The sequence below is a fragment of the Oncorhynchus keta genome, chromosome 14 (assembly GCF_023373465.1).
Source record: "Oncorhynchus keta strain PuntledgeMale-10-30-2019 chromosome 14, Oket_V2, whole genome shotgun sequence".
Lineage (NCBI taxonomy): Eukaryota > Metazoa > Chordata > Actinopteri > Salmoniformes > Salmonidae > Oncorhynchus > Oncorhynchus keta.
Window position 1 is genome coordinate 36,626,340 of NC_068434.1, and position 13,315 is coordinate 36,639,654.

Below are 13,315 nucleotides of genomic sequence, written 5' to 3' on the forward strand. Positions count from 1 at the left end.
ACAGTGAAGTGCAGATATTGCTTAGCCTATCACATTTCCACTTTCTATCCTGTCTCGCTATAGCCTCGTACGAACCATCCTGATTTCGCGAGCTTACATTCTTCTCACGAGATCAGAACCAGATAGGACCTGAATAGATCCATGTATTGAAATAGAGTCAATAAAAAGTAAAGAGGTGTTCAATAAAATAGTTTATTATACATTTTATCATACTGTTTTTTATTGTTGGAACATGCGACTTAACAGGAAAAAGATCTTGCAGTTTCCTTTCAATCACCCAGTCTGGATTTATTGATTGAATACAGTTTTAGAGGACATACGTCTAGCACTGATCTCTACTTCATAGAATCAAATCTGCAATGACAATATCGTCTTGACTGACTGGTATGATGTACAGTATATCTAAACCCTAAAGTGAGGTGAGTCAGTCAGGGAACAATCTTTGGCAGGAAGCAATTGCAGCTCCCCAAGTAGCAAAGGTGTGTGTGTGAGAGAGAGTGCAGCAAGAGGGAAAGCAGGAATAGAGACAGTGCCAAAAAGGATAGGATAAGGATTCACTGGATAGTTGTAGACAGTTGTGTTATAAATACAAAAATGGAAAACTATGATGGCAAGCTGAATATTGGTCTCTTAATAAGGACAAAGAACAGTCTTACAAAATAAAAAAGTGAAAAGTAGTCATTCTGTGGGCTAATTATCCATTTGTCCTTCGTTTGTCATCCCAACATTGACATCACTTGCTGGCTCCAAGTTATATTTGCGTCCATGTTGGTAACTTCTGGTAAGCGTGTCAATGGAAACTCCCCCTGCCAGTTATCTCTGGATCATTAAAAACAGGACACGCTGTAAAATGTACCGTTCTCCTAGCAGCAGGATATTATGATGTCAGGATGATCACATCTTTTTTTGTCTAAATTAAGAGTACCCCTGCAAAGACATGCTAAACTTTGGGATTATCGATATTTGTTGCACTCTAGTGCAGTGAAACCGTTTTTCACAGCATGCAACAACCTCTGAAAAAATAAAACGATAATTTGACATTTTATTTTTTATATTGTATTATTGATACTAGCATTTATTTTAAAAGATTAAACTGGTATGTTGAAAGCTATTGTGTAGGCTATAATTATAACCAATTGACCTGACAGCCAGCCGTTTTGCACTGTTTCTCTATGGCTTTCATCATCAATTTAGCAAGAGGGCAACATTTTATTCAGTGTTGTAGAGTCCACTCTCGGGACCACATGTTGAGTGTCTAGATATAGCTCTGTAGCACCCAATGCAATATACTGGGTTAGTAGAGACTCTATTGAGAGACCCTATAGAGACCCCACCTCACTTTAGCTGAGAAAGGTTGACAAGTTCTCTCTACAAGCCAATATGTATCCCGTCTATTACAGTGTGTTGCATTTGGAGCCATGGAGGGAACGGAGTGAAAAGTCAGCAACAGGCCGATATTTTCCACCCCACTTTAGTTTAGATAGGTTGAAAAGTTATATATACTACCCAATATTCTCAACATACCAGTGACAACATTGCATTTTTCGTTATTGGTATAATTATTACTTTTTGAAAGCATATTTTTTATTTGTTTTCATAAATTACTCATTGCATTTTCTTGTTGTCACAATAGAAGTGGCCATTGATTAAAATGCAATATCTTTTGAATGCAATGTTTTGAAAAGCAAGCTTTTATTTAGAAGGTTTCCTCATTACCATACCAACGTGACGTTATCGTTTGTGCTGCTGGCAGAATAATAGTCGCTGTAGGCCTATTCAACTACTGCTATCCAAGAAAGGGCGGCGGCAACCTAACGGACAAAACAAGCGTCATCAACGTCGCATTGGCACATTAATAACGGTAAGGTGCTACATTTTATGCTATTTCTTTTAGAAAATGTGTAGTTTTAAAATACAATGACATAGGGAACGTTTGGCTTTCGAATTGTGCTTGTCTGATTTGATAGAATGGAGCAGGTGCCGACGTTTCCGAAATAGATGACCGGACTTTTTATAGCCTTTATAGCCTATTAAGGGTAGAAAATACTGACGTTTTAAATATTCTACGCAATGATAAAACTCGGCACCGCGCTGAATTTTGGGGTGAGCTTTAACACGTTCCTTTGCAGAGATAAACATCACCAAATTGTAGGGCGCACGCGCCTTACATAAATGTAGCCAAACAACGTCGTAAACTCCCGTTATTTGTAGAATCTGTGGATCGCATACACAAATGCTATGTAAAGATTAGAATAATGTGTGTAGTACGTACGCTAGTATAGGTTATGTGACCAGGTGGCGTGACTGTCACATTGTAGCGCCATTTTGAAACGATTCAAGTGATTAGTGCCTTCAGAAAGTACTCATACCCCTTGACTTTTGCTGTTACAGCCTGCATTCAAAATGGACTCAATTAACTTTTTTTCTCACCCATCTACACACAATATACCATAATGACAAAGTGAAAACGTGTTTTTAGAAATGGCTGTAAATTTATTGAAAATTAAATACAGAAAATCTTATTTGCATAATTATTCTCACCCTTTTGCTATGACACTCCACATTTAGTTCAGTTGCATCCAATTTCCTTTGATCATCCTTGAGATGTCACTACAATTGGATTAGAATCCACCTGTGGCCAATTCAATTGTTTGGACATGATTTAGAAAGAAACACCTGTCCATATCGGGTCCCAAAGTTGACAGTGCATGTCATAGCAGAAACTATACCATTAAGTCCAAGGAACTGTCCGTAGATCTCCAAGATATAATTGTGATGAGGCATATTTTTCCAAATGTTGTTACATTACAGCCCTGTTCTAAAATATATAAAATTGTAATCCCCCCCATCAATCTACGCACAATATCCTTAATGACAAAGCAAAAACAAAAACAATTTTTTCAAACGTATCAAAAATAAAAAAGTATTCAGACCCTTTACTCAGTACTTTGTTGAAGCACCTTTGACAGCGATTACAGCCTCGAATCTTCTTGGGCATGACGCTACAAGCTTGGCACACCTATATTTGGGGAGTTTCTCCCAATCTTCTTTGCAGATCCTCTTAAACCCTATGCTTCACCGTAGGGATGGTGCCAGGTGTCCTCCAGATATGACGCTTGGCATTCAGGCCAAAGAGTTCAATCTCTGGTTTCATCAGACCAGATAATCTTGTTTCTCGTTATAAGGATATAACACAATGTAGAAAAAGTCAAGGGGTCTGAATACTTTCCCGAATGCACTGTATATCTGGGGAAGGGTATAAAACCATTTCTAGAGTGTTGAACGTTTCAAAAAGCACAGTGGTTTCCATTGGGCATGAATATGGAACTACCCAGACTCTGCCTAGAGCCAGTGGTGACCCGTCATTGAGACCCACCTGTTTGCATGTTATTTTGGCATTAATTCGTGTCACATATCAGTTTGCAAACAATAAAAAAACAAAAAACAATACTTGAGTTAATAAAGCCGCATACAGACATTGTCTCTTTCTTGAGTAAGGCAGCTCCAAAATGCAGGTGTTTCAGCTTTGCTCAGTGCTTTCTGTGGTGTCAGGGCAGCCAGGAAAGGCTAAAGGTCTTTGGCCACAGATAAAAGGACGTCAAATCACATCTACCGTAGCTTTGATTGGATTGATCATGTCAACATCATACTTTCACAATCTTAGCTAGCAAGCGAGACAAATAGTCTGAATCATGTCGACACTCTACTGGCAAATCCTTTTCAATCCTTGTGATATAAAGATAAATTATAGATAAAATGTATTGTAGCTCATCCTCCATTGGACATAAACATCACATAACAAGTCGGTAATTGAGAATTCAACCATGAGTGGGTTGGAAGGAATCAATGGCTAACTGCAATCGTCACAAAGCAATCAATATTTTTCTTCCCCTGCCTGCTATTTGGTGGAGGGTGTGTGTGGTCCAAGTCTGGGTTTAAGGATTTAAAACATCTTTCTGAAAGGGTCACTTTTCCAAGCTTAAAAGGATAAGCATTCACACTCAACACTATGGGGCAGACAAGATTGAATACATTGGCCATGCTGTCAATCCAGCGTGACTTGTGCCACGTTCAAAATAACTTGAAACTCGGAACTGGGGATATCAGATTTCAGTGCGTTCAAGACAACTGAGATCTCAATACGTTTTGAACGGTCTTCCAACTCCAAGTTGCGAACTCGGACCTCTTTCTAAAACTCAGACCTGAAGATCTGTGACGTCATGATTAGACCTTGTTTTTTCAGTTGTCTTGGAAGAACCATAAATCCAGAGAATGCCAGACTTTGATGACAAAGTTATCCCACTCTGCTGTCCCCACATGCTTCAAGATGTCCACCATTGTTCCTGTACCCAAGAAAGCAAAGGTAACTGAACTAAATGACTATCGCCTTGTAGCACTCACTTCTGTCATCATGAAGTGCTTTGAGAGACTAGTCAAGGATCATATCACCTCTACCTTCCCGGCCACCCTAGACCCACTTCAATTTGCTTGCCACCCCAATAGATCCACCGACTCTGCAATCGCCATCGCACTGCACACTGCCCTATCCCAGCTGGACAAGAGAATGCTATGTAAGAATGCTGTCCATTGACTATAGCTCAGCATTCAACACCATAGTACCCTGCAAGCTCATCATTAAGCTCGGTGCCCTGGGTCTGAACCCCACCCTGTGCAACTGGGTCCTGGACTTCCTGACCGCCCCCAGGTGGTGAAGGTAGGAAACACCTCCACTTCGCTGATCCTCAGCACAGGGGCCCCACAAGCGAGCGTGCTCAGCCCCCTCCTGTACTCCCTGTTCACCCATGACTGCGTGGCCACACACACCTCCAACTCAATCATCAAGTTTGCAGACGACACAACAGTACTAGGCCTGATCACCACCAATGATGAGACAGCCTACAGGGAGGAGGCGAGGGCCCTGGGAGTGTGGTGCCAACCTCTCACTCAACATAAACAAAACAAAGGAGCTGATCGTGGACTTCAGGAATTAGCAGAGGGAGCACCCCACTATCCACATCGATGGGACCGCAGTGGAGAAGGTGGAAAGCTTCAAGTTCCTCAGCGTACACATCACTGACAAACTGAAATGATTCACCCACACAGACTGTGTGGCGAAGAAGGCGCAACAGCACCTCTTCAACCTCAGAAAGCCACGACCTGTTCACCCTGCTATCATCCAGAAGGCGAGGTCTGTACAGATGCATCAAAGCTGGGACAGAGAGACTGAAAAACAGCTTTTATCTCAAGGCCATCAAACTGTTAAATAGCCATCATTAGCACCTTAGATGCTGCTGCCCTATATACATAGCCATGAAATCACTGGACACTTTAATAATGGAACAGTAGTCACTTTAATAATGTTAACATATTTTGCATTACTCATCTCGTGTATATACTGTTTTCTATTCTACTGTATTTTAGTCTATGCTGCTCCGACATTGCTCATCCAAATATTTATGTGTTCTTAATTCCATTCCTTTACTTTAGATTTGTGTGTATTGTTGTGAAATTGTTAGATATTTATTGTTAGATATTGCTGCACTGTTGGAGCTACACAAGCATTTCCATACACCCAAAATAACATCTGCTAAACATGTGTATGTGACCAATAACATTTGATTTTGATTTGCTATTATAATCTGGTTACCAACGTAATTAGAGCAGTAAAAATAAATGTTTTGTCATAATCGTGTTATACGGTCTGATATACCACGGCTGTCAGCCAATCAGCATTCAGGTCTGGAACCACCCAGTTTATAATGCTGCATAAATTATGTAGAATGCCAGGGAGATATGTATACTGGAGCTAAGAAAGTAATACTAAGTGTGTGTTGTGTAGTAAGCTGTTAGTAGCCTATGTGTCACTTGTAGCCTATAGCCTGTTTTAGGGAAATGTCATCATTGAATATTGTAAAAGCTTTCATTGTGTGCTTAATTGCCCCCGTTATTTATGCTACGGTTTTGGTGTACAAGGAGAATACTGTAAGAACGGCCCATGTTCTGATTTCTGTCGCTGTACATTTCAAGAGTGCTGAACAAATAGTTGTTTCGACTACTCTCTCTAAGACGTTCATCGAAATTACAATTTGCCTCTTATCCGCTCATCTTTCCCTTATGCCATAGTTTGCACATATCAATTGTTATATTGCACATGACAGTGCACCTTTTAGTTTGCAAAAAGGCACGTGAAAGACCGAGAGCATAAGGCAAAAGATTATGTAGTCTGCTAAGACAAAAATTGAACTCTGGCTTAAATGCAAAGTTCTATGTCTGGAGAAACCCAGACACAGCTCATCACCCGTCTAACATTCCTACCGTGAAGCATGGTGGTGGCAGAATCATGCTATGAGGATGCTTTTCATCATCAAGGACTGGGAGACTAGTAAGGATAGAGGGAACAATGAATGGAGCCAAATACAGGCAAATCCTTGAGAACCTGCTTCAGAGTACAAAAGACCTTCGGTTTGGGGCGAAGATTTACATTCCAACAGGACAATGACCCCAAGCATACAGCCAAAGCATCGCTGGAATGGCTTCAGAACAAGAATGTGAAAGTCCTTGATTGGCCCAGCCAAAGCCCAGACTTGAATCCCATTGAAGATCAGTGGAACGACACAAAGATTGCTGTTTACCTACGCTCCCCATGAAGCTTAACATAGCTTGAGAAAATATATTTCTGTATTTTATTTTCAATACATTTTACAAAGCTGTCTAAAAGCATGTTTTTACTTTGTCATTATGGGGTATTGTGTGTAGATGGGTGACAATCTATTTATTCAATTTTCAGGCTGTAACACAACAAAATGTGCAATACGTCAAGGGTAATGAATACTTTTTGAGAGCACTGTATGTTATTTTTGTTCTCGGTTAGACAGCCAACATTGGCTATCGGGCACTCTGGGTTACTTACGATGAATGCTCAAAAAAATTTCCCAAGACATTACTATTTACGCTACTTTGTCAACTATAGCATACACACCGAAGTGGGCAAATGAAGGCCGTATGTGAGCCCGTCTAGATCAGTTTCACAACATCCACATTGATGTGCGCGCATGGTACAGAATGAATAGAGAAATACATCCCTATATTCACCACTGGCTTAAGACTGTATTTTGGGCAAGGCTCCCATTGTTTTATGTATTCATGCAGTAGGCCTACACAGAACCATATATTTAAATATATACTGTATATGGCTCTCGGTCTACATGATTATTATGTAATGTAGACGGATCTGAATATTGAGATACAGGCCTAACCCAAGTTTGGCAATGTGTGGGGTAGTACGGAGGGGCTTTGGCTTCTACAGCATTTTTGGTTCTATAACATTTTGGATGGAAATGGAATTGACTAACGTGTCTTGTGACCCAGGTCCCCACCATTCTTCAGTCAGCGCTACTCGTATCATTAACCAAGTAGCTATAGTGACTCATTTTAAATTATTTATACCCAGAGGATACACTGGGCACTCTGGGGATTTTCCACCCTGTTGGCTTGGTGTTTACTGTATCTGGTAGTTCGGTTAATCACCTCAGAGACCGAATGAGGGAACACATTCTCAAACTCTCTAGCTTACTTTTAAAAATGATTTTCTAGTTGTACGTACAGTCCTATTGTCTATGTAGGTTTATGATTTGTCTTAACATTTTGAGTTGGGCCAGTTCCTCTAACTACTAATCATCACAGATGGAACTGGTGGGACTTGGACTGGTGGAATAAACAGACTCTTATTTTTTATTCTCTAAATTACACTTGTGTAGAGTCCACAGTATTGACCTATATGGTTATCTGAAAAATGTTGTACTGTAAGAATTTCTTTTAAAAAGGAACCGGTGAGTGTCATCTACAGAAATTAGATAATGGAAATTCTAACTTTCTTCTTCTCCCCCTTATTGCTCTCTCTCTCTCCTTCTCTCTGTCTCTGCAGTGCAGTAATGATGAAGCTCAGCTCTCCTCTGGCCGTGCTGTGCCTTTCTCTCCTGCTGCTCAATGCCCACCTCTCCCTGGCCAAGAGAGGGGGAGGAGGCTTTGGTGGTAAATCCAGCATAGGCTTTGGGAAGAAACCTTCTTCCACTTCCAACCGTGGAGGCAGCAACACCCAACGCAGACCCAACCAAGGGACCAATAACCAGCCAGGGAACTACCCTCGCCAGCCCCAGAGCCCACAGAACCCCCAAGCAGGGTACCCGCAGCAACCAGGAGGTTATCCACAGCAACCAGGGGGGTACCCTCAACAGCCAGGCAGGGCAGGATACCCTAACCAAGGTGGCTACCCTAACCAAGGTGGCTACCCTAACCAAGGTGGCTACCCTAACCAAGGTGGCTACCCTGCTGGAGGATATCCAGCTGGAGGCTACCCAGGGGGCTACCCGGCAGGAGGCTATCCAAACAGATACCCAGCTGGTGGAGGCTATGGTGGAGGCTATGGTGGAGGCTATGGTGGTGGTTATGGAGGGGGCTACATGAACCAAAACCCCAACAACCGGATCCTTAGCCCTGGCTACGGGGGCAGTTACGGCTATGGGGGGTATGGTGGTGCCGGTGGCTCCCCGTTCTCCCGCTCCGTGCAGGGGATGGGGATGGGACCCTCGCAGCAGTCCAGGGGGTTTGGGCGTAATGCAGCGATGGCGGCCGGGGCTGGGGTTGTGGCTGGGATGGCTCTGGGTTATGGACTGGGCCGGTTTCCTCGGCCTCACTTCGGCTTTCACAACCCCCAGGAGGAGTACTACTATAACCACTACATGTACAGGAGGTACGGCACCAAATCCACTGATGACAATGACTACAGCAGGGACTACCACTTCAGCCCGCCTCCACAGTCCTATGATAACTACATGAAGAACTGTATGAAGAGGACTGACCTGCTGAGAGGTGGGGAGAATGGTGGATCGGAAACAGGAGCCAGAGAGAACCCACCACCACAGGGAGCTGCAGACAGCCCCAGTACTCAGGTAGTCGTACCCAGTGGAGGAGGCACTGCAGTCGGGGAGAAGAGTGAAGAGCCAGCCCCTGTTCCTGGAGGTTCCACCAATACTACCGACCCCGGTTCCACCCAAGCACCAGGCAGTGGCCCCAGTAACAGCTCTGCCACAGAGGGCAGTTCCAGTGAGAGTAATGTCACAGCTGAGAGTAACGGTACAGCAGCGACTGAGAAGCCTGTGACCCCTGAACCCTTGAATCCAAACCCTCAAACCCCCCCTCCTGCAGCCAAGCCCCTCCCTCCAGCCATAGCTGAGCCTGAGGATGATGATGAGGAAAATATAGTGAGCATCTCTGAGATTGGCTACCCAGCGCTGATAGAGCAGATGAAGGCTCGGAGGTGTGTGGAGCTTTACATGGTGTACGCCGAACACTACCTGGAGAAAAAGAAGGAGGACAAGGAGAACACGCCCCGGGAAAGACCCAGAGGAGGAGTGGAGAGACTGGGAGGAGGATACCAGGGACTGCTAGCTGTTCTCACCTCTACTGCACTACTGCTGCTGAACAGCAACATGCTACTACTGCACTGAGGCAGAGAGAGAGCAAGAAACAGAGAGAGAGGGAAATAGAGGGAAGAAGGAGAAAGGACACAATGTTTGCTGCCACGCTATGTGAGTCAAGAATGGGGCTGATGGAGGGATGCTGGGACAGTCTGTCTTCTTCTCTCATCCTCCTTTGATCGACGCCTCAGGACTCTCCATAATAAGTGGACTTTTTTGATTGATCAATTCTATGGATTTTTGTTCTGTTTTTGTATTGTTGTTTCTCATGCACTGTTACTTGCATTATATGAATCTGTAATCATGCGCCCGTGTGTTACTAAAATGTTGGCACTTTTTCAAATCCAACTCTGCTGTCCCCAAAGCATTGAGTTTGCTCCTGCTGTAGCCAAGTACTACAGCCTCATGCATGCGGCATGACTATTATATACAGCATATTTCATAAATAGGATAAGTATTGATTAAGGTTAAGCAGCGACTGGCTGGATCACGCCCAGTTCCCAGCACCAACAGGGATTCCAGGATAATTTAGATGCTGTATTATATGGCAGACAGACTGAAGGGAAATGGCCATTTACTCCATTACATCACATGAACTGGAAATACTAGAGGGGGTGTGTGTGTGTGTGTGTGTGTGTGTGTGTGTGTGTGTGTGTGTGTGTGTGTGTGTGTGTGTGTGTGTGTGTGTGTGTGTGTGTGTGTGTGTGTGTGTGTGTGTGTGTGTGTGTGTGTGTGTGTGTGTGTGTGTGTAGGACTGTCGTGTAAATATTGATTGAGATAGGATGACATCCATATTAACATCAGCTGGGGAAGGGGGATTGTTGAATATGACAGTCAAGTATGCATGACAATGAATGTGAGCTTTATATTATTGACTATGGCTTGTATTTATTTTAGCTTAATACAATACACATACCTGTACACTTTGAACTGGCTTTTGCTTGTAAGACTACTAATTACACCATTCTAACGTAACCTTTTTCGTACATGGTGGCTGTGATTTTGCATAAGCATGTATACATTTTACTACGGTGGCAAAAGAGAATCCATTTGACAAACATTGTTAGCTTGACTTCACCTTTTTATGGAGGGGCTAACAGTTTGGTCATATGCTCTGATGAGGTCCGAAGACTGAAATGTTAATGGGGGGGGGTTAGTACGTAAGCAGTGGGAGCTGCTTCTTTAGAATCTAGAATTTAGATTCTTTAGAAACTAAAGAGACTCTTGTTAGATGTGTGCTTGGATCCCTTGTCTTTCACCCAGCTGATATCCTATGTAATGGATGGCTGTCAGGTTATCTGAATCAATCATCCTGTATCGGGGCTTGATGTCATCTTTATATGTTATGTGTCTTTAACATTGTGGTTAATATGTTTGATACTATTCCGTGGATTGATTTAGTTTGCTTTGTATTGTTATTATATGTCAAGTAAGCTGCATGTGCTCAAAGACACTGATTTCTTTCTTTTGCTCCGACTCCAAGGCCCTTCTCTTTTGTACATTCCCTTCTTCCCTCCTTCCCCTTTCTGGTGTCTTGCTTTCCTCTCTGGGGTGGTGAAGTGACTGTAGATTGTTATGTAAGGGCTCTTGTTGTCTAGGCCCAACCAGGCTTTGAACCAGGCCACTGTAGTGGCAGCCCGACAAGTCAAGGAATACAGATTCAGACAAACACTGTCCACTTTAAAGTAATGGTCTTAGTCAACTTGGTACCTGGTAATATTAAGGTAAATGATAAGCATATGACAATGATATAACTTGAACTATAACATTAGATGTGGGTTCTTGAGAGAAGTAGCTAGATTGAAGTCTAAATTATTATAATGTATGCGTTGGGGTGTAAACAGATTTATTTTAATGGAGTTAGAATACTTTGGGAATATATTGGATAGACGATGGGGGGGCACCTTGTTTACCATCATGTCATAAACAATTTCTACATTGTCTTGGGCCTTGAATGTATGGGTCTGCATACTCTGTTAATGCAAATACTTCCTCTGTGATAAAAGATAAATGTGTTTGTGTCCATTCATCTTCTATAATCTGTCAGTTTTCATTCTGGCCTCCACTCTATTTAAGGCTCGACAGGACAGCCCTAATTCAAGGCTTTCTTCAGCACTCGTGTTAGTTCTATTTTTTTTTTCACTTGTCCCCTACCGCTCTGTGCTCGGGGGCGTGTTCAGCGGTATACAGTGTTTTTGTAATGTTCAAAAAGTAATATGTAATGTAGAACAAACATGCCTCTGTCATGTAGACCAAGGAATCATTTTGGCTCTATTCATGGAATTTCTATCTGCAACATTCAACAATGTTTGGCTACTGAATGTGGCCCTGGTTTATGTTTCAGTGAGGTTTGGCTTAAGTATCATGTTGTGACTGTTCTGTGGACACAACATTGTTGTGCATCAGAGTGCTGGCATACAGTACCAGTCAAACGTTTGGACACACCTACTCATTCCAGGGTTTTTCTTTATTATTACTATTTTCTACATTGTAGAAAATTAGTGAAGACATCAACACTATGAAATAACACATATGGAATCATATAGTAACCAAAAAAATTTTAAACAAATCCAAATATATTTGAGATTGTTCAAAGTAGCTACCCTTTGCATTGATGACAGCATTGCACACTCCTGGCATTCTCTCAATCAGCTTCACGAGGTAGTCACCTGGAATGCATTTCAATTAACCGGTGTGCCTTGTTAAAAGTTATTTTTTGGAATTTCTTTCCTTCTTCAAGCAAATTTCAATCAAATGTATTTATAAAGCCCTTCTTACATCAGCTGATGTGACAAAGTGCTGTACAGAAACCCAGCCTAAAACCCCAAACAGCAAGCAATGCAGGTGTAGAAGCATGGTGGCTAGGAAAAGCTCCCTAGAAAGACCAGAACCTAGAGAGGAACCAGGCTATGGGGGGTGGCTAGTCCTCTTCTGGCTGTGCCTGGTGGAGATTATAACAGAACACAGCCAAGATGTTAAAATATTCATAGATGCAGGGTCAAATAATAATAATAATCACAGTGGTTGTCGAGGGTGCAACAGGTCAGCACCTCAGGAGTAAATGTCAGTTGGCTTTTCATAGCCGATCATTCAGAGTATCTCTACCGCTCCTGCTGTCTCTAGAGAGTTTAAACAGCAGGTCTGGGACAGGTAGCACGTTCGGTGAACAGGTCAGGGTTCCATAGCACCAGGCAGAACAGTTGAAACTGGAGCAGCAGCACGACCAGGTGGACTGGAGACAGCAAGGAGTCATCAGGCCAGGTAGTTCTGAGGCATGGTCCTAGGGCTCAGGTCCTCCGAGAGATAGAAAGAAAGAGAGAGCATACTTAAATTTACACAGGACACCGGATAAGACAGGAGAAATACTCCAGATGTAACAGACTAACCCTAGCCCCCGACACAAACTACTGCAGCATAAATACTGGAGGCTGAGACAGGAGGGGTCGGGAGACATTGTGGCCCTGTCCGACGATACCCCTGGACAGGGCCAAACAGGCAGGATATAACCCCACACACTTTGCCAAAGCATAGCCCCCACACCACTAGAGGGATATCTTCAACCACCAACTTACCATCCTGAGAAATGGCCGAGTATAGCCACGGAGATCTCCCCCACGGCACAACCCAAGGTGGGGCGCCAACCCGGACAGGAAGATCATGTCAGTGACTCAACTCACTCAAGTGACGCACCCCTCCTAGGGACAGCATGGAAGAGCACCAGTTAGCCAGTAACTCAACCCCTGTAATAGGGTTAGAGGCAGGGAATCCGAGTGGAGAGAGGTGAACCGGCCAGGCAGAGACAGCAAGGGCGGTTCGTTGCTCCAGTGCCTTTCCGTTCA

General features: G+C 43.1%; 1 protein-coding gene across 2 annotated transcripts; it reads left to right on the top strand.

Annotated features, from left to right (window-relative positions):
• The first annotated feature begins 1,706 nt into the window (after positions 1-1,706).
• LOC118393354 (AT-rich interactive domain-containing protein 1A-like) lies at positions 1,707-11,505 on the top strand. 2 transcript variants are annotated; one of them, XM_035785954.2, is made up of 2 exons: positions 1,707-1,861; positions 7,925-11,505. In XM_035785954.2, the coding sequence occupies exon 2, from the start codon at positions 7,932-7,934 to the stop codon at positions 9,504-9,506; it is 1,575 nt and encodes a 524-aa protein (XP_035641847.1). In that variant the 5' UTR covers positions 1,707-1,861; positions 7,925-7,931; the 3' UTR covers positions 9,507-11,505. The 2 variants fall into 2 exon arrangements, with proteins under 2 accessions (XP_035641847.1, XP_052317654.1); XM_052461694.1 differs by lacking the exon at positions 1,707-1,861 and adding an exon at positions 4,345-4,363.
• The last annotated feature ends 1,810 nt before the right edge of the window (positions 11,506-13,315 follow it).